The sequence below is a fragment of the Cucurbita pepo genome, chromosome LG14, assembly GCF_002806865.2.
Source record: "Cucurbita pepo subsp. pepo cultivar mu-cu-16 chromosome LG14, ASM280686v2, whole genome shotgun sequence".
Taxonomy (NCBI): Eukaryota; Viridiplantae; Streptophyta; class Magnoliopsida; order Cucurbitales; family Cucurbitaceae; genus Cucurbita; species Cucurbita pepo.
In genome coordinates this window covers 8,631,677-8,658,606 of record NC_036651.1, presented here as the reverse complement: position 1 = coordinate 8,658,606, position 26,930 = coordinate 8,631,677, and the positions used below count along the sequence as shown (strand labels likewise).

At 38.2% G+C, this 26,930-nt stretch overlaps 4 protein-coding genes across 6 annotated transcripts; all 4 read right to left on the bottom strand.

Annotated features, from left to right (window-relative positions):
* Positions 1-5,272: 5,272 nt before the first annotated feature.
* Positions 5,273-9,290, bottom strand: LOC111810450 (protein EARLY-RESPONSIVE TO DEHYDRATION 7, chloroplastic-like). Its single transcript, XM_023697156.1, has 4 exons — positions 8,003-9,290; positions 7,098-7,264; positions 6,464-6,548; positions 5,273-5,672 (listed from the first exon to the last, which is right to left on the bottom strand). Exons 1-4 carry the CDS (start codon positions 8,950-8,952, stop codon positions 5,483-5,485), a joined length of 1,392 nt encoding a protein of 463 aa, XP_023552924.1. The 5' UTR covers positions 8,953-9,290; the 3' UTR covers positions 5,273-5,482.
* A 902-nt stretch (positions 9,291-10,192) lies between these two features.
* On the bottom strand, positions 10,193-14,809 carry LOC111810912 (26S proteasome non-ATPase regulatory subunit 4 homolog). The gene is made up of 10 exons (XM_023697752.1): positions 14,675-14,809; positions 14,413-14,526; positions 13,966-14,071; positions 12,826-12,940; positions 12,525-12,734; positions 12,091-12,397; positions 11,711-11,831; positions 10,714-10,817; positions 10,533-10,607; positions 10,193-10,462 (listed from the first exon to the last, which is right to left on the bottom strand). The coding sequence occupies exons 1-10, from the start codon at positions 14,684-14,686 to the stop codon at positions 10,409-10,411; spliced, it is 1,218 nt and encodes a 405-aa protein (XP_023553520.1). The 5' UTR covers positions 14,687-14,809; the 3' UTR covers positions 10,193-10,408.
* A 1,230-nt stretch (positions 14,810-16,039) lies between these two features.
* LOC111810880 (MLO-like protein 4) lies at positions 16,040-22,676 on the bottom strand. Of its 3 annotated transcripts, none has more exons than XM_023697701.1 (16): positions 22,411-22,676; positions 22,178-22,328; positions 22,045-22,102; positions 21,771-21,973; positions 20,645-20,761; positions 20,500-20,560; positions 20,263-20,372; positions 20,022-20,096; positions 19,059-19,144; positions 18,764-18,813; positions 18,549-18,589; positions 18,282-18,449; positions 18,159-18,194; positions 16,905-16,972; positions 16,719-16,779; positions 16,040-16,636 (listed from the first exon to the last, which is right to left on the bottom strand). In XM_023697701.1, the coding sequence occupies exons 2-16, from the start codon at positions 22,292-22,294 to the stop codon at positions 16,235-16,237; spliced, it is 1,653 nt and encodes a 550-aa protein (XP_023553469.1). In that variant the 5' UTR covers positions 22,295-22,328; positions 22,411-22,676; the 3' UTR covers positions 16,040-16,234. The 3 variants fall into 3 exon arrangements, with proteins under 3 accessions (XP_023553469.1, XP_023553468.1, XP_023553470.1); XM_023697700.1 differs by having other exon boundaries at positions 22,442-22,676; XM_023697702.1 differs by having other exon boundaries at positions 20,263-20,369; positions 22,442-22,676.
* Positions 22,677-23,953: 1,277 nt separating this feature from the next.
* LOC111810510 (thaumatin-like protein 1b) lies at positions 23,954-25,861 on the bottom strand. The gene is made up of 3 exons (XM_023697217.1): positions 25,423-25,861; positions 25,036-25,342; positions 23,954-24,221 (listed from the first exon to the last, which is right to left on the bottom strand). Exons 1-3 carry the CDS (start codon positions 25,859-25,861, stop codon positions 24,083-24,085), a joined length of 885 nt encoding a protein of 294 aa, XP_023552985.1. The 3' UTR covers positions 23,954-24,082.
* Between the last annotated feature and the right edge of the window lie 1,069 nt (positions 25,862-26,930).

The window sequence follows — 26,930 nt, the reverse complement described above, 5'->3', positions numbered from 1 at the left end:
ATCTAGTTGCAACGGGACTTCTTCTCGACTCACAAAGGAGAGGGAGCCCCTACATTGTGTTCGTCTATATTCATTAAGGTTTCTTCACTAGAGCGCCGTGTGTTTTGATTCGAAGAGAGATTGTTGTTTTGAGAAAGAAAATCCTATAATAAGTCTCATCGGTGTTAAATTTTTTCAAAAGGTATTAATGAAATTTTTAAAAGTTTTAAAAGTTGAAGGATATTTTTGAAACACTCTATTTCAAGAGTATTTTTGAAATTGTTAAGGATATTTAATACTAAATTATAGTTTACTGTATATATATTATATTGAATATTTTATTATAAGACGATGTGTCTTTTCATTTATTACTTTTTCCATATCCTTGTAACTTTCACATCATTTAGATATTGTGGATTATGCAAACATGCTCATAAATCTTCTGAAGATTTAAGAATATTTTTTTAAATAAAATATCAATCGTTTCTATTCAAAATTAACGATAAGATGAATTGAATAGTCTTTTTTAGATAAAGTGCGAAGTTTACGAGTATTTTTATTAATTTAGTCGAAAGAAAATGTAAAAGTACCTCAAATTCATATCTCGTAGTTACTAGCAACGTCGACAACATTTAAATAATTTGATATATATCGATTAAAATTTGTATTAAAGAATTTAATGGTGTGGGAGTGCACTAGTTAGGTGGCTTGACTAGGCAAAGCTTAGCCTCTAGAACTCCATTTTTGTGCTCCACTTCTATTCTTTATTTTCATGCCTTTCTCCATTGCTTAATCCTCTTCCCATTTTGCTTATGACTCATTCTTTTTTTTCTTTTTTTTTTTCTTATCTTATCTTTCTCTACTCCCCACTATTGTTAAAAGCCAAGTGGAAAAATCTGATTCGCCCCGACGCCTTTTTTCGAACACTTTTTGTTGCGCCCCTCTCTCTATCAGTCGCTCCAAGAGACAGGTTCTATAGTCGAAGCAACTTCATAATTGACGGCAACAGTGGCTTTTTCAACCATTTCATTCATTAACAGAAGTTCTAGGTGAAATCCTGAACCTGAACAAAAACATGAAAGTCAATGAAATCCTGAACCTCCTTCCCTGTAAAACAATGTATAAAACAATGTATTCTCGGGAAAAAAGCCTTTCTGACTTAGTACTATTGTACTTGTCGATGAATAACGTGGCTAGCTTTTGTCTATATCTTAAATAGAGCCACTTGGATGAATATTTTAAAATCGTCCTTTTGGACTTGATGGGCTCGGCATTATTATAAGAAATATCGATTTTAATGGTAGGGTTTAATGAAAAGATTAGTGATGTTGAGATAGAATGGCACACAATGTGATGTTAAGAAAAAGGGAAGTGGGCAATGTTTGATAATGAAAGGACTATGGTGCATGTTTAGTACCATTCCTATACCTTTTACAACTTTTTTTTAGCACCAATTCTTTTTTCTTCCCTTTTTGCATAATCATTTTAGCCTTTGAAGTTTGTGTTCAATAAATTCCTGATATTTCTATCTTTTGTTAGATAGATTATCGACCTACTCGAGAATTTTTAAAATTTACAGATACACTACGAATAAAATTGAAAGTTTAACAGCTCAAACTAGGGAGAGGTATAGTATAACCGCTCAAACCCATCACTAGCAGATATTGTCCTTTTTGAGTTTTTCTTTTCGGGCTTCCCCTCAAGGTTTTTAAAACTTGTCTACTAGGGAGAGGTTTCCACATCCTTATATATAAAGAATGTTCCGTTCTCCTCCCAACTGATGTGGGATCTCACAATCCACCCCCTTTGGGGCCAAGCATCCTCGCTGGCACTTGTTCACTTCTCCAATCGATGTGGAATCCTCCAATCCACCCTCCTTCAAGGCCCAGAGTCCTTGCTAGCACACCGCCTCGTGTCTACCCCCCTTCGAGACTCAACCTCCTCGCTAGCACATTGCTTGGTGTCTAGCTCTAATACCATTTGTAACCCCTCAAGCCCACCGCTTGTAGATATTATCCTCTTTGGGTTTTTCTTTTTGGGCTTTCCCTCAAGGTTTTTAAAATGCATCTGCTAGAAGAAGTTTTCACATCCTAAAAAACAATGTTTCGTTCTTCTCCCCAACCGACGTGGGGATCTCACGTGTAGATTTTATGAATTTATGAAGAAGCTACAAAATAAAATGAGATCATTTGAACCTTTTAACATAGATCATTCTAGCTCCCATGATAAAGTCAGGTAACAAATTGGTATGGTTGAGCTAGATTGTGCCAAATGAAATTGTATGATTCGTTCAATTGTGAGCAACCATGATGAACAACTAGTCTATTATCAATCAATGATTTACTTTATGGGTCCATCTTGAAACAGTAAACTCCAAGTTCACCTGTTTGTATATGCATGAATGTATGCATATATATATATATATATATATATATATAACAATCGTTTTATAAGAATAAATCTCCACTAAAAACTTGGTAAAAAAAGTGAACAAAGACGGGAGAATGAGAAAAAGGGGCACCCTAAGGTTCATTTCATCAAATGTATGACAGTAACATCAAGAGATATGATTCCAAATACCCTATAAGTTGATTTGATTTGGAAGAGATTACCCAAATCCTAAAGGGATAACTTCATTTCTAACTCAAAATCTTCACATTACAGGAAGAACAAAAGTTACTAATCAAAGAAATAAAGAAGAATCTTTGCTCTTTAGTGGCTAAGAATAGTCGTTTCCCTCTTGTGGAAAGGAGCATTTGATTCGATACTTAAAGTATTGTATAAAGCAAAGGATTATAAGATGCAATAAAATTAACCAGTTGATACAAGGGTAGCTAATTCATTCTCTAGTATAGTCGCTTTAAAAAAATTCTTACACGTGTTTGAACTCTTAAGATCGTGTTCGTTTGGTTCGACTTTAGTTTTTAACAAGTCTCTAAACTTTTACTCTTATGTCTAATAGGTAACCGTCATAACTCGGGTCAAGGTCAAACATTTGGATCCTACTTGAGTTTTAAATAAGCCTCTAAACTTTTAACCTTGTGCCTAAAACGTCATCTTCTATCACTTGAGTCAAGGTTAGACAACTAGTCCTACTTTAATTTTTAGTAAACCACTAATCTTCACTCTTATGTCTAATACGTCATCGTCATTAACTCAAGTCAAGGTTAAACATTTAGGTCCCGGTTGATAACCATCTCGTTTCTTGTTTTTGAGTTTGGAGAATTGAGCTTATAAACACTAGTTTCTTTGTTGGTTATCTACTTTCGTCATCTATGTCCGGTCTTGAAAGCTTTTAAAAACTTGGTTTTGTTTATCGAAGTTGGCTAAAAATTCAAATATTTATGTTAGGAAAGATAAAAAAAAAACGGGCACAATTTTTTAAAACCAAATGATTATCAAATAAAGTATTAGTGAAAAAAAATTCATAGATCAAATTGAAACTTTTTGGAACCGCCCAGACTCATCGTTAGCAGATATTGTCCTCTTTGAGCTTTCCCTTTCGGGCTTCCCCTCAAGGTTTTTAAAACGTGTCTACTAGAGAGAGGTTTCCACACCCTTATAAATGATGTTTCGTTCTCCTCCTCAACCGACGTGAGATCTCACACTTTTAAACTATAGAATCTAAATAGACACAAACATAAAAGTTCAAGAATCTACTTTTTAAAAATATATGAACTAAATAAACACAATCTTAAAAGTTCAAAGGTCAGACCCACCCACCTAAGATATTAAATATCTACGAAACAATTGGTCGGTAAGGCTAGTTGAAATCGACATAAGCTAATATGAACTTAAGGGGGAAAAAAGGAAAAAGAAAAACTTGTGGTGTACAATTAAGAGAGATAGATAGAAGCACATTAGCATAAAGTGGTCCAGTTAACCAAGAGAGTGTTGGTGTAATCGTTTTCAGAAACAGAAAGATAAGGTAAAGTTCTTCACCAGAAACAAAGAAATAAAGCAATGGAGGAGCACTCCAATTTTCTACAGAATTTGGCTTAGTAATTGGCTGGTTTTGCTGCATTACCAACTTTTTATACTATTTTTATTAGCTGTGTTAGACTTTGGCTAGATGTCCAAAACCCACTATCTTATAATATTATGCCACAATCATGTAGAAAAATATTCTATATTAGCAAGCATTCAGCAATCCCATAACAAGTTGTTGGCACAAGAAGACAAGAAAGTCAATTCTTTATGTTTATGAAACAATAATAAAGATATTAAAGCCAAGGATCGTACCTGCTGATGGAGGAGGATCCTGAGAGATGTTTATCTTCAAGAAATTGATTTGGAATTCTTTTGTCCTGCCTACACAGTGGGCTGCCCATCATAAAGTTGGCCTAATAATCAATGGAACAATCAGTGGAATCAAATATTTCTGAAGTTGATAAGTTCAAATCATGATACTCACCGATCTTAAACATTGATTCAATCAGGACAGAATAGCTACTAGTCTCAAACATTGATTTGATCATATGATAGTCATCAATCTTAAACATTGATTCGATCAAAATAGAACAGCTACTAGTCTCAAACATTGTTTTGATCATATGATAGTCATCTATCTTAAACATTGATTCGATCATAACAGAATAGCTACAGTCTCAAGCATTGAGTTGATCGTTGATATTCATCAATCTTAAACAATGTTTCGATCAGAACATAATAGCTACTAGTCTCAAACATTGATTTAATCATATGATATATGATAGTCATCTATCTTAAACATTGATTCTATCATAACAGGATAGCTACTAGTCTCAAATCAACTAGTCTCAAATATTGATTTGATCATAGGACAAACATTGATTTGATCATAGGACAGTCACCAATCTTAAATATTGATTCAATCAACAGAATAGCTATCAGTCTCAAACATTGATTTGATCATCTAATAGTCGTCAATCTTAAACATTGATTTGATCATAACAGAATAGCTACCAGTCTCAAACATTGATTTGATCATATGGTAGTCAATAATCTTAAACATTAATTCGATCCGAACAAAATAGCTACTTGATAGCTACTAGTCTCAAACATTAATTTGAGTTGGAAAAATACCTCAAACACACTTGTTATGAAGAGAGAACGTGGACCAATTTTTTTGAAGTCATCTCAAACATAGTTTCTGCTTTTCGACATTTGTCAATGAGAACAAAATGGGGATTGAATATCCTGCAGACACTTGGTTAGAAACTGGTAGATTGTGACCAAGATTTACAGCCTTATATCAATGGAGGGACAAAGTTTTGAGCTTTTGGGATCTTGATGTGGGGGAAGAGAGCCATTATTGAAAGGAAACAGAAACCAATCATGTCATTCTTTTCATGATCCAAGTAATTGTATATACAGGCATTCTAAACAACAATATTTTTTATAAAGAAACCAAGAAAGGGCATTGAGATGAAGTGGCTCACATCTTTAATAGCTCAACTTAATTTATGACAGCAGCTCATAAGCCATACCTACTATTAGCTAAATATCAAATAATTCCAACAATTTACTTGGAGTTCTTAGCCTTCGCCTCTGCAGCTGCGGCTTTAACAGCGGACTTTGCTAAAGCTGTTGGCTTAAGAGCACTTTTTGGATTCAGAGCTTTTCGTAACTTCAAAGCAGCCCATGCCGTCCCAACAGCGTGTCCAGCAGCCTCAAGGCCTTCATTGGTGGCATTAGCAGCTTGCTCCCCATACCTGCAACAAGAAAATAAGGAAAAGAATATAAAAGCATCATGAGTATGTGAAATGGCTTATGAACCGCACCATCTGGCATGAAAATTGGAATTCTTTCAACATTTGGTCAAGCAGCAGGAAGATATCCAGAAATCCGTATAGCAAGTAAACTGAAAATATCTCCAGTATTTAAAACCAGACTCTTAACATAAGAATGTATCAAATTTAAGGTTTCATCCTGTCCTGTCATAGACCCTCACCCCAGTTATTAGTGTGGTTAAGAGTACGTGTTAGGGGGAGGAACTAAAGTATTATGTAAATGCAGTGTGATGTTATGTGAAGGCCCTTAGCCACGGGGAGGAGAACAAAGCATTTCTTGTAAGGGTGTGAAAACCTCTCCCTAGTAGATACGTTTTAAAAACCTTGAGGGGAAACCTAAAAGGGAAAATCCAAAGAGGACAATATTTGCTAGCGATGGGCTTGGGCTGTTACAAATGATATCAGGCCGGACACCAGGCGGTGTGCCAGCGAGGACGATGGGCCCCGAACGGGGGTGGATTGTGAGATCCACATCGGTTGGGGAGGAAAACAAAGCATTCCTTTTAAAGGTGTGGAAACCTCTCCTTAGCAGACACGTTTTAAAAACCTTGAGGGGAAGCCCGAAAGAGAAAACCCAAAAAGGTCAATATCTGCTAGCGGTAGGCTTGGGCTGTTACAAAGGAACTCTCCGAACTTCCCTTGAGCCGTATTCTTGATACTCTCTGGTTCTTTTCACCTATCCATAGTAAGACGTGCAGTTGGTGACAGTTTACCTTGTGGTCACAAGTTCAGTTGTCACAGTGGAAGATGTAGCCATGACATTTTTTCCAGCAACTTCAACAGCATCAAAAACTTTGCCTGATTATCAGAAGATGAAATCAGTAATCAACTAAGCTACAAAAGGAATGTGTTCTTGTAGGGAATAATTCATAAAGTGAAAATTCAGCAACTAAAGTATATCTATGATCCCAAGTAGCTAACCACAAGACTAGTTGAACGATGAAGCAAACAACATGAAATTTAAAACCTATCATGATTGTGTTGTTAAATATCTAAGGACTGACTTTGGACAAAAGATATATACAGGAATCACATGCTGTTTTTAAAATTTTGGAATGACATGCCTTCTCATACAAATAATCAAATAATGTAAAAAGTCGAACATAACTATATTCTCATCGCAGTTTCAAGCTTAAGAAAGCTTTTCATCAACACCATGAAATATTCTCAAATAACAACATAAGTTCAAATTTTTCATCTATCTAGCATACTGAAGCTAACATGTCTCTCAAACATTTTAAAGTTATTTTTAAATAGTTCAGTGTGTATATAAGAAAAATCGAGTCAATAGATCGATACAGAGAAAAGGAAAGGAGATCAAAAAACAAAGTAGAGTTGACGACGAACCAAAGCCATCAAGAGAAGCTACTACAATTTCTCCGGGAAGCATTCCAAAAAACTTCTTGCCAACTTTCGAATTCGCCACTGAACTTGTAAGGAATCCTGAAACTTTAACAACTCCAGAGAGTACTCCAGTTGCTACTTTCTCCGACATCCTTGTCACCCTCTTGACCCTAAACAAAAACTCAGACCAAAAAAGTACTTGAGAGGTGTTTTCATGCAGTTTGCTCAAGAATTTCACAGCTCAAAGAAAAATCAAGCTACTCTCATGAATGCAATATGAAATTCATTTCAGAATAATGCTCAAATATCTACTTTTTATGTAGCTCTTAATTCCAGAGGTGGCTACAAACGTAATGCACCTAGAGTGTTGGCAATAACCTCTTCAAGTGCGTAAGCTCGTGGTTCCTATACCGCCACGTTTCCTGGTGATCGACTTATCAAGTTCCCGTTGAAATTCCAGAGGTGGCTACAAATGTAATGCATTCAGAGCGTTTCTTAAAGCATTGGGGTGCAAGTGTAAGAGATTGTTCATAAAAATGAGGGCTTCTAGAGGATAATTCTTGGGTTTAAGCACAATAACAGCTTGGGTTTAAGCTGTAGAACTGCATAAAATAACAAAAACTGGCACTTATTGCATAAAGATGCAACTGTTTTTCTTAATATCCGTGAGGGTTCGGGCCAATCTGCAAGTTCATCGGCTATTCTCGTGCAATAAACTACATTTGATCGTCACGAAACCTAGTAAGATATTAAATCTTAGGCGATTACTATGACTTGAACTCATTACCTCCTCTATGAATAGAGTGATACACAATTGCCAACAATAATAGGATCCAGTAAGCTCAAACCAAATGCTATGAACACAGAAATGAGTGCAAGAAAACAGATTTAACTTGAAAGGAAAGAACCTTTTAATCCTCTCGAGGGTTTCAGGGCTGATCTCTGTGTTAGAACAGGGGCCCATCCTCTTCTGCATAACCTCATTCCCCTGTTTCAACCTTTCTACAGTCACATCACCGCACCACAAAATCCCTTTAATCAATTGCCCTGATCCCGCTGCAATCAACTTTGCAGCCGTTCGATTGTAATCTTCCACATTAGGAGCCAATGTAGTCCAATACGCCGCACATTTCCCCTCCATTTCTTCTTTCTTCTTCTTCTCCGTCTTCAAATCCGCCGGCGACATCTCTTTGGCCAGAGACTCATCCAGAATCTCCACTTTCTTGGCACTCTCCGATACCTTCTGCATTGTAAAACTACTGTAATTCTGCAAAATTCCATCCAGTTTCTTCAACAATCCCTCTTGGCCTTTCGAAACAATCGTCAACCCGTAACTCAAATAATCATCCAACCCATTCTTCTTCCGGTCTTCCTCGTCACTCGAATCGGAGTCCGATCCACGTTCTTTAAGAGCCCGAAAAGAGAAGAAGTAGTGCGAATCATCGAGCTTCACAGACGCCAAATCCTTCGCCAATGGCCATTGAATCTCATCGGCAACACGCGCTAGCACCGTAACAATACTCTCCCCTTGGCGAATAAGGGCAATGGTCAAATCGCCGCAAGCGAGCTCAACACTGTACTGTTGATCAATCAAGTTGAGAATGGCGCCTGGGACTCTGATGAGAATCTCTTCCGCCGCAAGGGGAGGAGCCGAAGCCGAAGCCGAAGCCGAAGGAGGATGGCGGTAATCCATGTCGTCGGGAAACAGATTTTCCACCAAATCCTTCATATCGAGAGTGGGGTAAAGATTCGAACTCGACGATGGATTAGGATTCACAAAGGAAGGTGAAGGCGCATCGGGATTCGAGTGATTCACTTGAGGGTAAAGAGAGTTCCGATACGGGTACTGTGAATCCATTGCTACGGAAGGGGAAAACAGAGATTTGGAGCTTCAAAGTATGGGGGGAGAATCGGAGAGGAGAGACAACTGGGGGAAATTGGTAAGAACAAGAATGGATCAAGAAACGAACTCCAATGCGATCACATTAATGAATTTAAGGGTTCATTTCAACAGTAATCGAGAAACTTTCCCGCGTCAAGATCATGTGAAAAGACCGATTAGTTGACTAATGATGATAAAAAAAAGGGCAAGTCGGACCATTTCATAGCTCATACCATCATCGACAATCTGTTTTAGCTGTCGAAGCTCCGTCGCCATGGTTGGAGGATAACTATGAGGAAGACAAACAACAACTTGAATCTATATTTCTTTTAGTTAAATTATATATAAGGACACATGTTTAGACTTTGATTTAATTGTTATTTAAAAAATATTAGTCAATATACAATCGAGTGAAAATTAATTATTTAAATGATGATAGCGATAGTTTTTAAAATTAAGTAATAACAATCTTAAATTTATATATAATTATAAATAATATCATAATTCATATTCATATGTTAATGTTTAAAATGCTAATATCTCAATTTTATAATGATTTTGAATATAAATAATTTTTAAAATTTCATTTAAAAATTATTATTACTAAATTGAGTTGAGTGATAATTTAATTATATTTTGTCAATTTTTATAAATATAATTGAAATATTAATTTATCATTTGTGTCGATGTTGAACTTATAAACATTATGTCTTACTATTAACAATTTAGTTTTTTATTTTAAAAAATTGGACCTATAATAATACTAAGATTTAAAAGGGTGTTTTTGTGTTGTAACAACTTTTTGAAATATTTTCAAAATTCAAGTTTGTAAACTTACAATTAAATTATTCAGAGTTGTAATAACTTTTTTTTTAAATATTTTCAAAATTCAAATAGTTTTGCAAACTTAAAAAAACAGTTTTTTAAAACTTGTTTATTAATTTAAAATTTAACCAAACTATTAAATTAAAAAAAAATACAAATATCAAACTATTATAAATTACAAATTTATTTCCAAGTTGCACCCTAATAAATCATTAAATTTTTAATTTTATATGAAAATAAATTTATAAATCTTAGAATATTTAATAAATTCTTAGCTATGCATTTAAAATTGAAAGTAAAATACTAGAAACAAAAGTCAATATTTTGCCTAATAAATTAAAAAAAAAAAACGAAAGAAAATAAACAGAATAAAGAACAATAACAAGAGAAGTGGGGAAAGAAAACAAGAGTTGATTTAAGATTAAGAGTATGATATATCATAGCACAGACTTTTTTTAGACATCAGAGTGAAGCATATTCTTGTTTTCAGCCAAATCAAAAGCAAAAACAAGAGTGACTAACTTCTGCAGATGAACACGATGCAACGTTTCTACGAGGGAAATACGAATTACCTAGCGGAATTATTCAACTTCGGAAGATGGATGGATCATTTGTCCTTGTCGTCGTCTTCCTTGGGCGGGTTTTCTTCGTTCTTCTTGTCCTGAAACAACGTTCAAAATTAATTTTACAATCTTTAACTGATGGATCATTTGGATCTTTAACCAACTAACCTCTGGCTTTGACTGACTTTGCATGGAAGCCAGTAAATCTTTAACTGATGGATCATTTGGATCAACCCCCGGAAGCTGTAGAACATTTTTTCCATTTGAGTCAATTAAACATAAACCTGATATTTGGAGGCACCTTTTTCTAGATCCGTGGGGGAGTATTTACAGGTTGTAGAATTCGTACCGATGCAAGAATGGACGACACGAATGACTGGTCTGCCAGTAATTTACTCATATCAGGTTGGCTTGTTGAGTCTTTAGCATCCTCCTGCACGGACAACTGAAGTGCTGCATCCAACAAGCAATAGACGAAGATGGAAAAGATAGTTAGAATGCACATTCAATTCAAGTGCAGTATNTTTTTTTTTTTTTTTTTTTTTTTTTTTTTTTTTTTTTTTTTTTTTTTTTTTTCTCTCCAAACTGGCCCGAAAGATATCCATATTGATGGAAATCAAATTTCATGGAGATATTGTTTTGTTTTATTGCACACTACTTGCAACCATAGTTGAGGAGGAGAACGAAGCATTTTATTATAAGGGTGTGGAAACCTCTCCCTAGCATATGCATTTTAAAAATCTTGAGGGAAGCTTGAGATGGGAAGCCCGAAGAGGACAATATCTACTAGCAAGTAGGCTTGGGCTGTTACAAATGGTATCAGAGCAAGACATCGGGCAATGTGTCAGCGAGAAGGCTGAGCCCCAAAGGAGGTGGACACGAGGCAGTGTGCCAGCAAGGAAAATGAGCCCTGAAGGGGGTGGATTGTGAGATCCCACATCGGATGAGGAGGAGAACAAAACATTCTTTATAAGGGTGTGGAAACCTCTCCCTATCGAACGCTTTTTAAAAACCTTGAGGGAAGCCCGAAAGGGAAAGCCCAAAGAGGACAATATCTGCTAGCGGTGGGGTTGAGCTATTACAACTTGCAAATGATTCAGGTCTATCGAAGATTAGCAGGTACGGTATTCATGCAAACCAATCAAGCAAATTAGTGCAGCGTATTCTCTGAACCTATGATAGAAACTTTCATAAAGCTTGATTCAACAGAAGTAATTATATGCCTTCGAAATATTCATAAAGTTAAAATCTGAATTAATCGAGAGACAAACAGCCAACCATGAGATGAAGGAAGAAAAGTACCCATCACAAACCAAGAATGGTTAAATTGAAACAAAGAACCTTACCAAGAGCTAACTCTGGATCTATAGCTGCATCTGACATTTCTGTATCCCGCACGTCATGACTTGAGGCAGGATCTTCCATTGACATTGCAAGGGCTTGTTGTAGCAGAGCATTATCATCGTCCTATAACCAAATCCCAAATCCAGATTGAATATCAAAACATCGCATAAACTTCTACTTTCATTAAAGTTGTGAAGGCAATGAAAAAATGTCGCCAAGAACGAAGTAGAAGATACGTAGTAACATTCCCCACACCCCCTCTCCAAAAGGGTGGGAGAAAGCAAGCTGAGAAATGGAGTGAGCGTCGAAGGAAATATTTGAAGTCATGGACATTCTATGTCTATAGCAGCATTTGAACTTATTTAATTTAAGATAAACCAACCATTGGATCACTTGTCTTTTGAGCATCAGAAGTTTCAGCACTAGCACGTTCGTTCATAGTTGTATCCTGTGAGCCAGATGGTTGTGCCTCTCCTTTTTCCTGCTTTGAAGTCTCCTCAGCAGCTTTCTTAGCAGCTGTCTCCTGTCTGGCCCTTTCCTCTTCCATTGAGACTCGTAATGCAAGTGCTAGTTCAGGGTCTAGGTTGGGATCCACACCAAAATCAAAACCAGCCCCACCAGCTGAAGCTGCAGCAGCAGCTGCTGCAAATCCACTTCCTCCCTCCCCATCACCGGTGAAGATTGGAGTACTGACATAGGAGACATTGTGAAAACATATATAGAGAATTTTTTTCTCACTATGTCAAACAATATGAAACAAACGGAAGCAATAAGAATCAGTATCCTCCAACCACATAGAGAGAGAGTGAAACTGACCTAATAAGTACATCGGATAGTGCATTTGGACCGGAGGGAACGTGAACAATGTGACTGGAGTCATTACTATTTACAGCCGAAAGAAGGGCTTCCAGCTTCTCTGGCTTACCATCATCTTCTTCACCAAAATCAATAATATCAAGTGCCACATTATTCTTCTTTAATTTCTTTCCTATTGTCTCCAACAACTTTTTGTCATGATTGGCAGGACTAAGATGACATAAGGTAGATGGCTTGAGAACAATTAATAACTGGAATGGCACGACAAAAATGCATAAAAGGAATGACAAGAAGTGCCTACCTTCCCGCAAAAACAATAATTCTTTGTTGCTGTTTCTTATTTTGACGATGCTTCAGAGCCAACTGTGCCACCTGAATCCCTGCAGCCAAGTTTGTCTCTCCACCCAACTCTAAACCTATTGTGTAAAAAAGAAAGATGTTAAGTACTGTAGAGAAAGCGAAGTGGGAAGACTAGCAAAAAAGATCAGCAGCACTTCACTACGGCTTATTGTAGAACTCACTATACACCTAATCCAATGCATCTAGAGAGTAAGGACCCAGGAATTTCTAATGACTAAAATGCTGTACGTACCATCTTGAAACTGGACAGTACTCACCCCTAAGAATATTTGGGGATGTATGTTTTTCTTTCGGAAAAACATTTTAAGAGAAACATCGATATCAACAGTCATCTAAAATGTCAATATTCAGAACAAATGACAGAAGTACAAGGAGAAATGAACGAACAGCACTAACAAAAATAAACTCATCGACTTCAATAGGGATCAAAGTAAGAGTTATCATGCATGACATCTCATACATCTAATGAGTGAGAATAGACCATTAAGCTTTCAGAATTATCCCAAAAAATATTCCCTATAATCTCTAACTTAAGACACCTTCTATAGTTACCACAAAAATTATTCCCAATGTTTTAATTTATAACACCTTGAATAGTCAAAACAAGTACTCGATCAGATTTTGTTGTTTTTTACAGAAATTACACGTAAAATATTTACATAATCAGTCATCTTATATATATATATATATATACACACACATATATTAAATGTTGTTTCTGTTGAGAAATAATCTCGAATAAAATGCACTCTAAAGTGTCCAAAACATCATCAGTCATAACACGTAGAATGTCACCCTCCAGAATAAGTGACAGAACAAAAGGGCTGATTTAAAAATTCGCCCAATTTTCACTATTTTTCTAATGCTAGGGATATTAAGATGCTGAAGAAATGACAGCCAAATACAGAAACGATCACATGAAAATATCTTAGTACCTAAATTTTCAACTACTACGTTTAAAAGAAAACCCTTATAAGGTGCAGAAAATGCAATAAACCTCTCATAACATTTTAAGAAGCCTCAAATTTATATAGCAAGAAAGGGGGGTAACTTCAGAGAAAAGGCAAGTAGATGAACTAACCATGCATGCACGCTAGAATCTTGCCAAGATCACTGGTAGGAGTTACCAAAACCCGAACCCCTTTTCCGGCCATCGTAAGAACTCCTACCGTATTCTCCGGATTGGACTGTTAGAAAAAATTGAAACGATGAAACACTTTCATCAAAACTTCAGAATCATATGTTAAGAAAGAAAAATGCGAGACTACCAGATAATTCCAAGAAACTAATTTACAAATTTCACTTTAATAAAGTAGGTAATATGGCGTTGTTCGTAATCAAAATTATCCCCACCCAAATAACCCAAACTGCAGCGCAATAGAACAAAGCCAGCCCAAAAGGCAATGAAGAAGAAATTATATTACTCGAAACATGACATAAAATCTAAAACCAGGAGACATATTCCTTCTTCTCTTTCCATCACACAGACAAGGAAAACATAATGGAACAAGATAAAGCGATCAATCACCTGGGTTTTAGCTCCGCAAATGAGATTGACGGCATCCGCTTGAGCTTGGAATCTCGAAGGAGCATAATCGCCGTTCCTCATCCATTCCGAATTATCGATGCAGATCATCGTCGCCTACCCAAAAGAAACAAAAAATAGTTTCATATCCATAAGAACCCTAGATCGTTCATCAACCAAATGGAGAAAAATGAGATTCCAAAGGAATGAGGAAAATTGAATGAAATTAGGAATCTGGAAAAAGAGATTAGTGATCAGTGACTACCTCGAGCACCATGTTGAGAGATTGAAAACACCGAGCAATCGAAGGAGTAAGAGAGAATCGCAGAGAAGGCAGAAGGCTGAGGTTTCTTGCAGCGTAAGCCGGAAGGTCTGGAACTGAAGAACTGCTTTAACAGGGAAAACTCGATTTAAAGATATATCTTTCGTTAAATAATAATAAATTAAATAGTTAATATTTTATTTTTAATAATATAAAGTTTGAATTTTTTTAAAAATACAAAAATAGTTAATATTTTATTTTTAANAAAAAAAAAAAAAAAAAAAAAAAAAAAAAAAAAAAAAAAAAAAAAAAAAAAAAAAAAATCATTAATATTCTCTCATTTGAAAATAAATAAATAAATAAATAAAATAGTATATTTTAAAAGCTCAATTAGTATTTTTTAAATAAATTATTAACGATATATTTTTTAAAAATTTAAGAGTAGTTTTGTATTTTCTTTTTTAAGGGTATTTTTTAAAATAAATTACAAAATTCAATGGTATTTTTATTAAATTTTTTTATTTTAAATACATGGGAAATAGTCCAAATTTTTTTTAGATCAGTGAAATGAAACACTGTTCACAATGGTGAAACACTCTTTACAGGGTGTGGGAAGTAGACGTATGTAACTGACCAAAATTAACAATATCTGCTAGCAGTAAACTTGGACGGTTACAAATGGTATATATAGCCAAACATCGGGCGGTGTGCCAACGAGGACGTTGGACGTTGGGCCCCTAGGGGTGGATTGTGAGATCCTACATTGGTTGAAGAGTGAAACAAAACACTCCTCATAAGAGTGTGGAAACCTCTCTCTAGTAGACGTATTTTAAAACTATGAGGCTGACGGGATATGTTACGAACCAAAGCAAACAATATCTACTAGTGGTGAGTTTGGGCCTCGACGATATGTAACGAGCCAAAGCAGGCAATATCTACTAGTGGTGAGTTTGGGCCTCGACGATATGTAACGAGCCAAAGCAGGCAATATCTACTAGCGGTGAGTTTGGGCTGTTACAAATGACATATATAGCCAAAAATTGGGTGGTGTGCCAACAAGGACATTGGGCCCAGGGGGTGAATTGTGAGATCCCACATCGGTTCATAAGAGTGTGGAAACCTCTCTCTAGTAGACATTTTAAAACCATGAGGCTGATGGCGATATGTAACAAGCCAAAGCAAACAATATTTACTAGCGGTCAATTTGAGCTGTTACAAATGGTATCAAAACTAGACACCGGGCAATGTTTCAACGAGGACGCTGGCTCTCGAGGTGGATTGTGAGATCCCACATCAATTGAAGAGTGAAATGAAACACTCTTTATAAGGGTGTGGAAACCTCTGCCTAATATACGCGTTCGAAAATCGTGAGACTAACGACTATATCTATACAGGCATTTCAGTAAACGTTTGTCATTGACATCTAAAATTCATAATGCATTTTAATTGAACATAAATTCTAAACTCTCAACACTAGAAAAGAGAGCCAAATCTCTTTCAGTTTCAATAAACATAAGCTCCAAAGAAGGCCAAATAAAGCGGAAAGAGACTCAAATAGTTGTGCTATAGATCACTGCCCTCAATGATCCTCTCATTCTCTTCATCTCTGTTGTCGTTGGATGTAACGTTCGGAGGACTAGAACGAACAGATATTCGTATATCCGTGTCATCCGACGAAGCATGCTGAAGGACCCGAGAGGAACGTGTGGATTGGGCAGCGTTTGACGTGCTTCCTTCCGAGCAGTTTGCGATAAAGTCGTCATTCACCTCACCATCCTCATCGTCGTCATCATCATCATCATCGTCATCGTCGTCCATTGTACAAACAGAGGATGAATGCGATGTTGCACCCACAACTGCAACTGAGGAAGCAGAACCCGACCTTGTCTTCACTCTTTTTTTCCATTGTTGAAGCGAGTTTCGGACGTTCTCCGACACGAGTGATTTCTTGAACCTCGACCCCATCTACAACACCCGCATTAACACACTACTTCAGATCGGACCGAGTTTGATGAAAATGGAGCGATGCAAGATAAAACTATCATACCTGAGTTACTATAACATAGAGTGGGAATGTAATGAAGCTACTGCAAAACTGAGTGATGACCCTGCAATGAACAACAATGAAGTTGTGTCTGATCTCCAAATGGATTCATCGTCTTTAGTAAAGAAAATGCACGCCATATATGCCCGTTACGACATAAGTTTCGTTCGGGACGAGGACATCACATACCCGAAGGCCAAGCGGATACCAACGTATGTTTGGTTCTCCATGAAACAAGAGGGCTCCCTAATTTCCCACTGAAAGCTAAGATTTCAGTCAGTAAGAAAGAAAAAAGAACAAAATTACAATACCAAGTCAAAGAACAAAACACGAGCCTAATGGACTCCCCTCAAGGTTTTAGAATGCGTCTATTAGGGAGAGGTTTACACACCCTTATAAGGAACAAGGAACGTTTCGTTCCCCTCTCCAACCAACGAGGGATCTCACAATCCACCCCCCTTGGAGGCCCAGCATCCCCGCTAGTACACCATTCGGAACCTGGCTCTGATACCATTTGTAACCGCCCAAACCCAACGCTAACAGATATTGTCCTCGTTGGGCTTTCCCTTCTGGGTTTCCTCTCAAGGTTTTAAAACGCGTCTGTTAGGGAGAGGTATTCACATCTTTATAAGGAATGCTTCGTTCCCCTCTCCAACTAACATGGGATCTCACAATCCACTCCCCTTGGGGGCCAACGTCCCCGCTGGCACACCATTCGGAACCTAGCTCTCATATCATTTGTAACAGCCCAAGCCCAAGCCCACCACTAGCAGGTATTGTCCTCTTTGGACTTTCCCTTCTGGGCTTCCCCTTAAGGTTTTAAAACGTGTCTGCTAGGGAGAGATATTCACACCTTTATAAGGAATGTTTCGTTCCCCTCTCCAACTAATATGGGATCTCACAATCCATCCTGCTGGCACACCATTCGAAACTTGGCTCAAGCCCAAGCCTACCGCTAGCAGGTATTGTCCTCTTTGGACTTTCCCTTTTGGGCTTCCCCTCAAGGTTTTAAAACACGTCTACTAGGGAGAGGTTTCCACACCCTTATAAGGAATGTTTCGTTCTCCTCTCCAACCAATGTGGGATCTCACAATCCACCTTCCTTGGGGGTCCATCGTCCCCACTGGCACACCATTCGGAACCTGGCTCTGATATCATTTGTAACAGCCCAAGCCCACTACTAGCAGATATTGTCCTCTTTGGGCTTTCCCTTCCGGGCTCCCCCTCAAGGTTTTAAAACACGTTTGATAGGGAGAGGTTTCCACACCCTTATAAGAAATGTTTCGTTCCCTTCTCCAACCAATGTGGGATCTCACCAATATGAAGTTGGGAAAGTGGCTACAAATGGTTTCAGATAAGGGAAACCGAACAAGCTATAGTTTCTAATTGTAGTGTATTTCGGGCTCGAGTTTGAGAGAAACAACATACTTATTGAACACTTACCAGGGACCAAATAAATGTAGCCATCTCAAAAGCATTCTGCAAAAAGAAATGATACTAAGAAACGTACATATCCAGGATGAACTACTACTGTAAAAGCAACTGGCTTATCTTTTATGTACTAACCTGGAAAGATATAAATTGTATCAACCACAAAAGAAGCTTAGGCTTCCCAAACCAAAACAGCTCATCCCTTAAGTTAAAACGATAACATCCCCGAGCAGACGTATCCACAACTTCTACAGCCAACTTTACGACTACCCGGTGCAGTTTCGTCCCGATCAGCAGAATCAACTATCAGTTTTGGTTAACAATGGCAAAATAAAAACATGGATGGTTTAACCATTGGATGGGAACATAGAAACCAGACAGAGATTCACAGAAAGAACTTACAATTGCAGGGAGGAAGGACACCCAAAAGTAAATATTGCTTCCTGAATAAGGATGGTTCAGTAACAAATCATATTTCATCATCAACAAGAAGGAATTCATATCAAGTTTTTCATGAAACCGAAGCGTGCAGGTGCAACAAGAAGGAATTTACTTCATGAAACGGAACGAAACGTTTTAAAGCTTTTTAGTTAAGGATTTGGGAGATCGAATATTACCATGGAAGTTGAGGAAGATGCAAGCAATGGCATATATCCAGAGTGGCACACTGAACAAGCAGACGAAACAATGGTACTGGTTAGTTCATCAGAAGCAAGAACGTGCACGGTAAACCAGGCGATAGACTAACACTAAAGGATCTAAATCTGAGGCAAAAAATAGATTGTAAGAACCGTTTTTTTAGTTTTTCAAAGTCGGGTCGAGATTTTAAGAACGGTTTTGGCAAACGTGATTTAGGAAAGAACTATTGAGCCATTACATAATGAAGTCTAGCATAGAGTTACGATATACGACCTTATACCAACCATATCGCGAAATTCATCCTCCATGCTTCGAAGCATATAATTATGGAAGTCGTATGATATAGGGAGTTGATGAGTCTACATTTCAAAAGAAAACGAACACGAAAAAAAGTTATAAAAAAGGAAAGAAAGAAGGAAAGAGTAAAGTTAGAATATAGGTAAAGGCAAGTTGAGCGGGACAATTAAAGAATAGAGTTTCCTTTCGCAAAGCAATGAAAAAAACTATTGAATTAAGTAAACAGGCACGTACAAAGGGAATTCAAGAACAAATTACCGGGCATGTTGATCTAACGCTCATATATATATTTGTTCCTTTGTGTTACTTTCATCCTCTTATACTCGCATTCAATGGCGTTTTTTTTTTTTCTTTTATCTTTTTCCCTGTGATTATTCAATCTTCCTTGTAAAAACCAACACCAAGTCCACCGCTAGCAGATATTGTCCGCTTTGGCCCGTTGCGTATCACCGTCAGCCTCACAGTTTTAAAACGCGTCTACTAGGAAGAGGTTTCCACACCCTTATAAGGAATGCTTCGTTCCCCTCTCCAACCGATGTGGGATCTCACAATCCATCCCCTTTGGAGGCCCAACGTCCTCGCGACACATCGCCTGGTGTCTGGCTCTGATACCATTTGTAACAGTCCAAGTCCGCCGCTAGCAGATATTGTTTGCTTTAGCCTGTTATGTATCGCCATCAGCCTCACAATTTTAAAACATCTACTAGGGAGAGGTTTCCACACCCTTATAAGAAATGTTTCGTTCCCCTCTCCAACCGACGTGGGATCTCAAACCGATTCTTAAAGTAGAAACCCGAAAGGGAAAAAGTACTTCAAATATTTACAGCTCTCCATGGGATTTATCTAATGCTTCCAAGCATCAACTTACTCATTATTGTAATTGTTTTTGGAATGAAAACATAAGAACACCAAAGCTACTTAGTATCAGAATGAACATACACTGATGAAGCCCAACCGCAAAGCCATGTAATCAGCTCGATTGATAGAGCTCCAAAACTGGCGGCTGAAACAGAGCTGCAAGTTGGTATAATATGTTTTGAGTTCTCCAGAACATAAAAAAGTGATCAAATGGTTGCTTGTGAAGCTTTATAAGCCTCTTGAGAATAATCAAACGGTTAAAAAAAGCCATGAAATTTGAATTCTTTCTTCATCAAGAGCTCAAAGGAAACAAAGAAACTACCAGCCAAACGAGAACTCTATTCCGACTCCATGGGTGAGAAGTATGGTGAAAGACAAAAGTTGATAGTCGCCCTATTTTTGGCCTGGTCGACGAAGCTTGTACAGATTCTTCTACGTTCGAGTAATGAAATTGAAGGTCAAAAAACGCTCAATGCGAATCTTTAAAAGTGTCTATAATGACTCAAACAAGTTCCAAAGCTTAGAAACTAGAAGAACAATTTGGTGCAATTTTATTTACCTTGTGTATTCCCATTGGCCAAAGCCTTAGCTTCATTTTCCCACGCTCTCCATCCATATATCTGAACAAAAACAAGCAAGCTTCAAGATGTCATGGAGATCAAGGCAGAAGAACTTGAAAGCAGACTGATATGAGATACACCAACCTTAATCATAGCCAGGGCAATGGCAATGAAGCTATACGAAACATGGGTGATACCGAGAACGAATATTAATCGATGAAGCTGCTCTAAACTGTCATATGAAGCGAACGATTCACGACCCTGGAAAGCAAAATAAACACATATTGAATGATATGATGAACTATTCGATTCATTCCAACTCGAATCTTGTGCTCAAACATCATATTAAATCACTGCTAGACCCAACAAGCAAAAACTCCAAATAGTTATTGCGAGATCCTACATCGGTTAGGGAGGAGAACGAAGCATCCTTTATAAGGGTGTGAAAACCTCTCCCTAGTAGACGCGTTTTAAAAACTTTGAAGGGAAGTCCAAAAGGGAAAGCCCAAAGAGGACAATATCTGCTAGCGGTGAGCTTGGGCCGTTACAAACGGTATCAGAGCCAGACACCGGGCGATATGACAACGAGGAGGCTGAACCCTAAAGGGGGGTGGACACAAGGCGGTGTACCAGCAAGGACGCTGGGTCCCGAAGGAGGTGAATTGGGGGGTCCCACATGGATTGGAGAAGGGAACAAGTGTCAGCGAGGACGCTGGGCTCCGAAGAGAGGTGGATTGTGAGATCCCACATCGGTTGGAGAGGAGAAGGGTGTCGAAACCTCTTCCTAGTAGATGCGTTTTAAAAACTTTGAGGGGAAGCCCGAAAGGGAAAACCCAAAGAAAACAATATTTGCTATCGGTAGGTTTGGGCCGTTACAAATGGTATCAGAGCCAGACACCAGGCAATGTGCCAGCGAGGAGGTTGAGCCCCGACGAGGGGTGGACAGGTGTGCCAACAAGGACGCTGGACCCCAAAGGGAGGTGAATTGGGGGTCCCACATTGATTGGAGAAGGGAACGAGGGCACCAAAGAGGGGTGGATTGTGAGATCCCACATTAGTCGGGGAGGAGAACGAAGCATCCTTATAAGGGTGTGGAAACCTCTCCCTAGAAGACGCGTTTTAAAAACCTTGAGGAGAAGCTCGAAAAGGAAAGCTCAAAGAGAACAACATCTACTAACGGTGGACTTGGTCCGTCACAGTTATCCTAACGTGAATTCAAGTGATAATACTTCAAAGTTAAGGAACTTCTTCAGCAAAGCATAAGAAGTACCTCAGGACAATACTCTCGTATCCCAGCATTAGAACTGTTCATATTTTCACTTGCAATAGAAACATGTCTAACTCGTTTCAGATCAATCTCCAACGCACATGGATAGAAACGGCTGCTCAACACAGATGACTTAACACAAATTCTTGCCACAAAAACAATCCAATGACCCATCAACAACGACAGAAGTCCAAAGAGCATCAATTCTGCTCACAAATCAAGAACCAAATCAACCCAAAAACAACAAACAAAATCAAACACTCATCACATCCCTCACCTTCTTTAATCTTCTCCAACGCAGCAAGCAACGATTTCCTCTTCGTCCTATCCAACCACTGGAACAACAAAAGCATCTCACAATCAAAATGAATCAAAAACGAGATTCCAAACAGAATCGGACCCGATCATACCTTTTTAATCCGTTTCAACGTGCCTTGGAAGAAGAATCCAAGCGAAACCATGATAGTCACCACTGTTGCAAACGACCATGTCGGAGTCACGGCCAAGGATCGTCCCTCCTCTCCCATTTCCACAGCGCAGCCCGATCGATCACTTCATCATCTGAAAATAACCATTTCAACAGAATGAATCGCATTAATATCAGCAACGAAATGGTGGGCTATAATATAGCGTAAACAGAGACCATTATGGGTCAAGAATTTAAGAAGCCGAACATTAGTTGTTCCAAAGCCAAGGAACAAAGTGGGTTCCACTCCATCGCTTCAAAACTGTAGCTCAGAAATGCGTTGTCGCTGTCGTTTTCCGATCCTGCATGGAAGAAAGTGAAAGAAATCATATCAAAAGAAAACAAAAGAACCAAAAGAATCCAGCTCCGTTTGTCAGCGACGGGTAATTGCAAAAGGGCTATGTTCTTGGAAAAGAAGAAATAAGTGTTTCTAAAAGTTAGAAGGATGAATTATTGAATACACTAGTATTTAATTTTTCTTTACCAAACTTTTTACTAACATTTAATTCTTCATCTTTTAACTATAAATCCAACCCCACAAGCCTCTATTATATATATGGTAGGTTTCATTCTATTCCTTTCGGTCGAGTTTTTGGTATGTTTTCTGGCCGAGAAGTAAAAGTTTACGAATCCCAGCTGGGAAAATTATGAGTATTGAAAAATGTACAATTTCGTTCTGTAATAGCTTGAGTACACCAAGAGTAGATATTGTCCGTTTTGGCTCGTTACGTATTGTCTTCAATTTCACGATTTTAAAATGCATCGGTTAGAGAGAGGTTTTCACACCAGGAATGTTTCGTTTCCCTCTCAAATCGAGATTGGATGAACCGATGAGTCCAACCTAATAATGTTTACTTCAGGAATGTTTTGTTGGGAGAATCGAAAAATGTACAATTTCGTTTTGTAATAGCTCGAGTCTACCACTAATAGATATTGTCTGCTTTTGCCCGTTATATATTGTCCTCAATTTCACGATTTTAAAATGCATATTTACCTGGATAATATCCAAATTTTCATTTATGCATCAATATATTCCTGTAACGACCCAGATAATGTTCTCTTTGGCTTTCCCTTTCGGGCTTCTCTCAAGGCTTTAAAACGCGTCTGGAAGATTTTCGGTTCTCTTTGGGCTTTCCCTTTCGGGCTTCTCTCAATGCTTTAAAACGCGTTCTCTTTGGGCTTTCCCTTTCGGGCTTCTCTCAAGGCTTTAAAACGCGTATGCTAGAGGAAGGTTTTCACGCCCTTATAAATGGTGGTTTGTTCTCCCGTGACATCACAGTTCTTCCCATAGAATTGATTGAATCAAATATGTAAGGTTAATTATACAAATTGCTCGGAAACTTTAGTGTAGGTTTTCAATTATGACGTTTTCGACCTTGAAAATTTTCGATTTTTACATACCCTTCAACTTTAAAATTTGTTTCAAAAATACCCTTGGAGATTCTAGCTCAAAGGGATATCGTCGAGATTCCAACCCTAAAACTCAATTAATTACCGTCTACCAATACCCTAAATTGAAAGAAATTACGGGTAAATAACGAGTTTTTTTTTAATCTTAGTTCCGTAAAAACAAGCCAGAAAGATCGAGAAATAGAATTATTTGATTTAACCCGGCATTTCTTTTTCAGAATCATTCCGAGAAAAACTCTAGAATTCTCATCAATTTTGAAACCAAAAAAATTGGAATTTTTCCAAAATTAAAAAGAAAAAACCCTCAAAATCTAATACTATACAACAAAATTAAAATCAAAATATGTGCATGAATCTATAGAAAATTCCGTTGAATGGGCCCAATAATGGGCCGAGCGGCCCATTTTTGAAGATGGGCCAAATGGCCCATGGTGAAGGCTTAAAGGAGACACAAAAATCGCCGACTTAGAGCTGCCGTCACGGTGAATATAACGGCCACTGACGCTAACGGCCTGCCCGAATACTCGGCTGTTGAGACATCCACTGCCCGCGGGTACTGCCCGTTTGATGATTTCACACTGCATATTCATAGTCATAACACCCACAAATTTTCAATCAAAATTTAAAAAATTTTACAAATCCCTAATAGATTTAATAAAATCACGGGTAATACATAGAACAAGACGGTGGGTCATCTAATCTTTTGAACGTCCAACTTCCTTATTTTCACGAGCTCCTAAACTAATAGGGAAAGGATCGCCTAAAAAACCAGCTTAAAAAATGATGGGTCGATTGTGGGAGGTAGGAATCCGTATTAGGTTGGAATGTCGGTCACCCAAATTCTCAAGTTTGAATAGGGTCGGAGGTGATCATCACCACCAGCACCTCACATCTTGGAACAGTGGTACCCGATATTGTTATGGTAGGCAACAATCTAGTTGTTCTCGCTGAGCATATCGACGAATATAAAACTCACTATTCCTAATTAAGTCTTTGTATCGACTTTCTGAACTTAGGTAAACAACGATTTCAAATATACAAGTTTCTGATGGGTCGATTGTGGGAGGTAGGAATCCATATTAGGTTGGAATGTCGATCACCCAAATTCTCAAGTTTGAATAGGGTCGGGGGTGATCATAACCACCCGCACCTCACATCTTGGAACAGTGGAATGTATAACCCGATATTGCTATGGTAGACAACAATCTAGTTGTTCTCGCTACGCATATCAACGAATATAAAACTCATTATTCCTAGTTAAGTCTTTGTATCGACCTTCTGCTGAGGTAAACAAGAGTTTCAAATATACGACTTTCTAAACTATAGCGTGAAATTTTAAAATATTAGCAATTAGCGTTGAATTATGCTCGGATGAAGTATAACGAGAGTTACCTAGTTGAAAGAGAAGGACAGAACGTGATGAGGTAATTGGCGGCGGCGCAAGTGAAGGTGCTGGTTCCATCATCATAGGCATAACTATAAGCTTGCGGACATGCCGACTTGAAGTACTCTGAGTAAGACGTGGGTCGACAAGTGCTTGGGCTCCCATATTCGCCATTGCAGCAATATTGCGGCTCACCAAATGCCCCACATGCGCTCTTGCACGCCACGCTCTGCCCATCCACTGCCACTCTTAGCTCCATTGGACACTCCGTGTTTAAATTTGCTGCACACCCGATCGTCGTGCAATTACCTCCGCCTGCTTTCAACTAAACTTATAATTTAACCTTTTAAACATATAAACAAAAATGAATGTTGTGCTTTCGATGTTTGTATTACTTGAGCTAGCTTGTGGAGTGATTAACATGGGTACGTTATAGCCATCGACGAGGCTAACATCATAGAAATCAAGTCCACCAGCACCATTGAGCGTGAACTCAGCGAGGGTAGCGGGCGGGGCAGCGCCACTACCGTTGCATTCGACGGTGCCTGAGCCGCAGTCAGCAGTGGCACAGGAGAATCTACCAGCATTGTCTTGGGAGCAATAAGTGCGACCCCAAATCCGGCCAGACCACGACGGAGGCATGGTGAGGGCGTTGGACTGTCCTGGCTGCAGGACGAAACCGGTGGTTGAAAGTTGTGACGTGCCAGCGCCCGACAAGACTCCGGGCCAAATTGGGTAACCACATTGGTTTAAAATGGTGAAAGTAGCTGAATGTACACAAGAGAAGAAGAAGAGGAAGAAGGGAAGAAGAGGAGGAGAAATGGAAGCAGCCATGGGAGGAGAGGTATTGTGTTGGAGGAGGAGGAAGAAGAAAAAGGGATTTATAGAAGAGGGGAAGGGGAAGCAATGGGCATGTGGGGAAGGCAGAGGCACATGATGAAAGAGCTGAAGATTAGGGTCTCCCCATCACAAATGAGCCATAATGTTGCTTTGGACGGTGATTAAATTTTATTGAACATAGAGCCATTCAAATCTATTAATACAATTTAAAACGGAATCTCATATGTTTTGTCTTTAGATCTAAGGTTCTTTTAATGACTTTTAATAAATTTTTTAAATTTAAAAAACGTCTAATAATTTATGAACAGACCCATTGATAGCAAAAAGCATCTATGGGAGAAGGTAGAATGCACAAAAACGAAGTCACATGATTGTAGAAATCCATGAGAGGATGGTCGGGTGGCTCCAAGTTTTTAGGTTTATGGGATTTGGGAATCAAGGAACTAAACCCGAACACATTTCTAAATTTCTCTTTGGAATTTAGATGGGTCGTTATGCATTGGATTCCTAGTTCCTATTGTTGTACTCACCTTTAATATACTAAAAATACAATCGATCTTTATACTTTGCTTAAAAAAATACCCGACTTTCAAAAAATTTGAATACCGTTCAATCACATAATATAAAACCCATAGGAAACAAGGAAAGAAAAGAAGATAGCATATCCTCGTCCCTCCCCCTAAAGTTTAAAACTTCATATGGGTTCTATTAACTTCATTAAAGCCCCGAAGTATGGAACCTCATAACTCAACTTAAATGAGATATGACGGCTTCTTTATGGTCTAACAGTCTTGCAATACATACTAGATTGAGATCTCTAATTAAAAAACTATCACTCATGAGATAAAACTCGTCATAATGAATCTTGTGATGGGAACATAACACAGCAAGTAAAGTCATGGGATATGGCCCCATAAGCAGGTAAAGAGTACATGTGTTTATGCTGCTAACTCTCAGTTTGGTCCTATACTAGATGTTAAGCAATCATTAGTAGAGTTTATCTATGATTTCGATGCTGAAACTAATAGAGTTAACTATAAGAATCCGTTGTTTACCTCGAGAA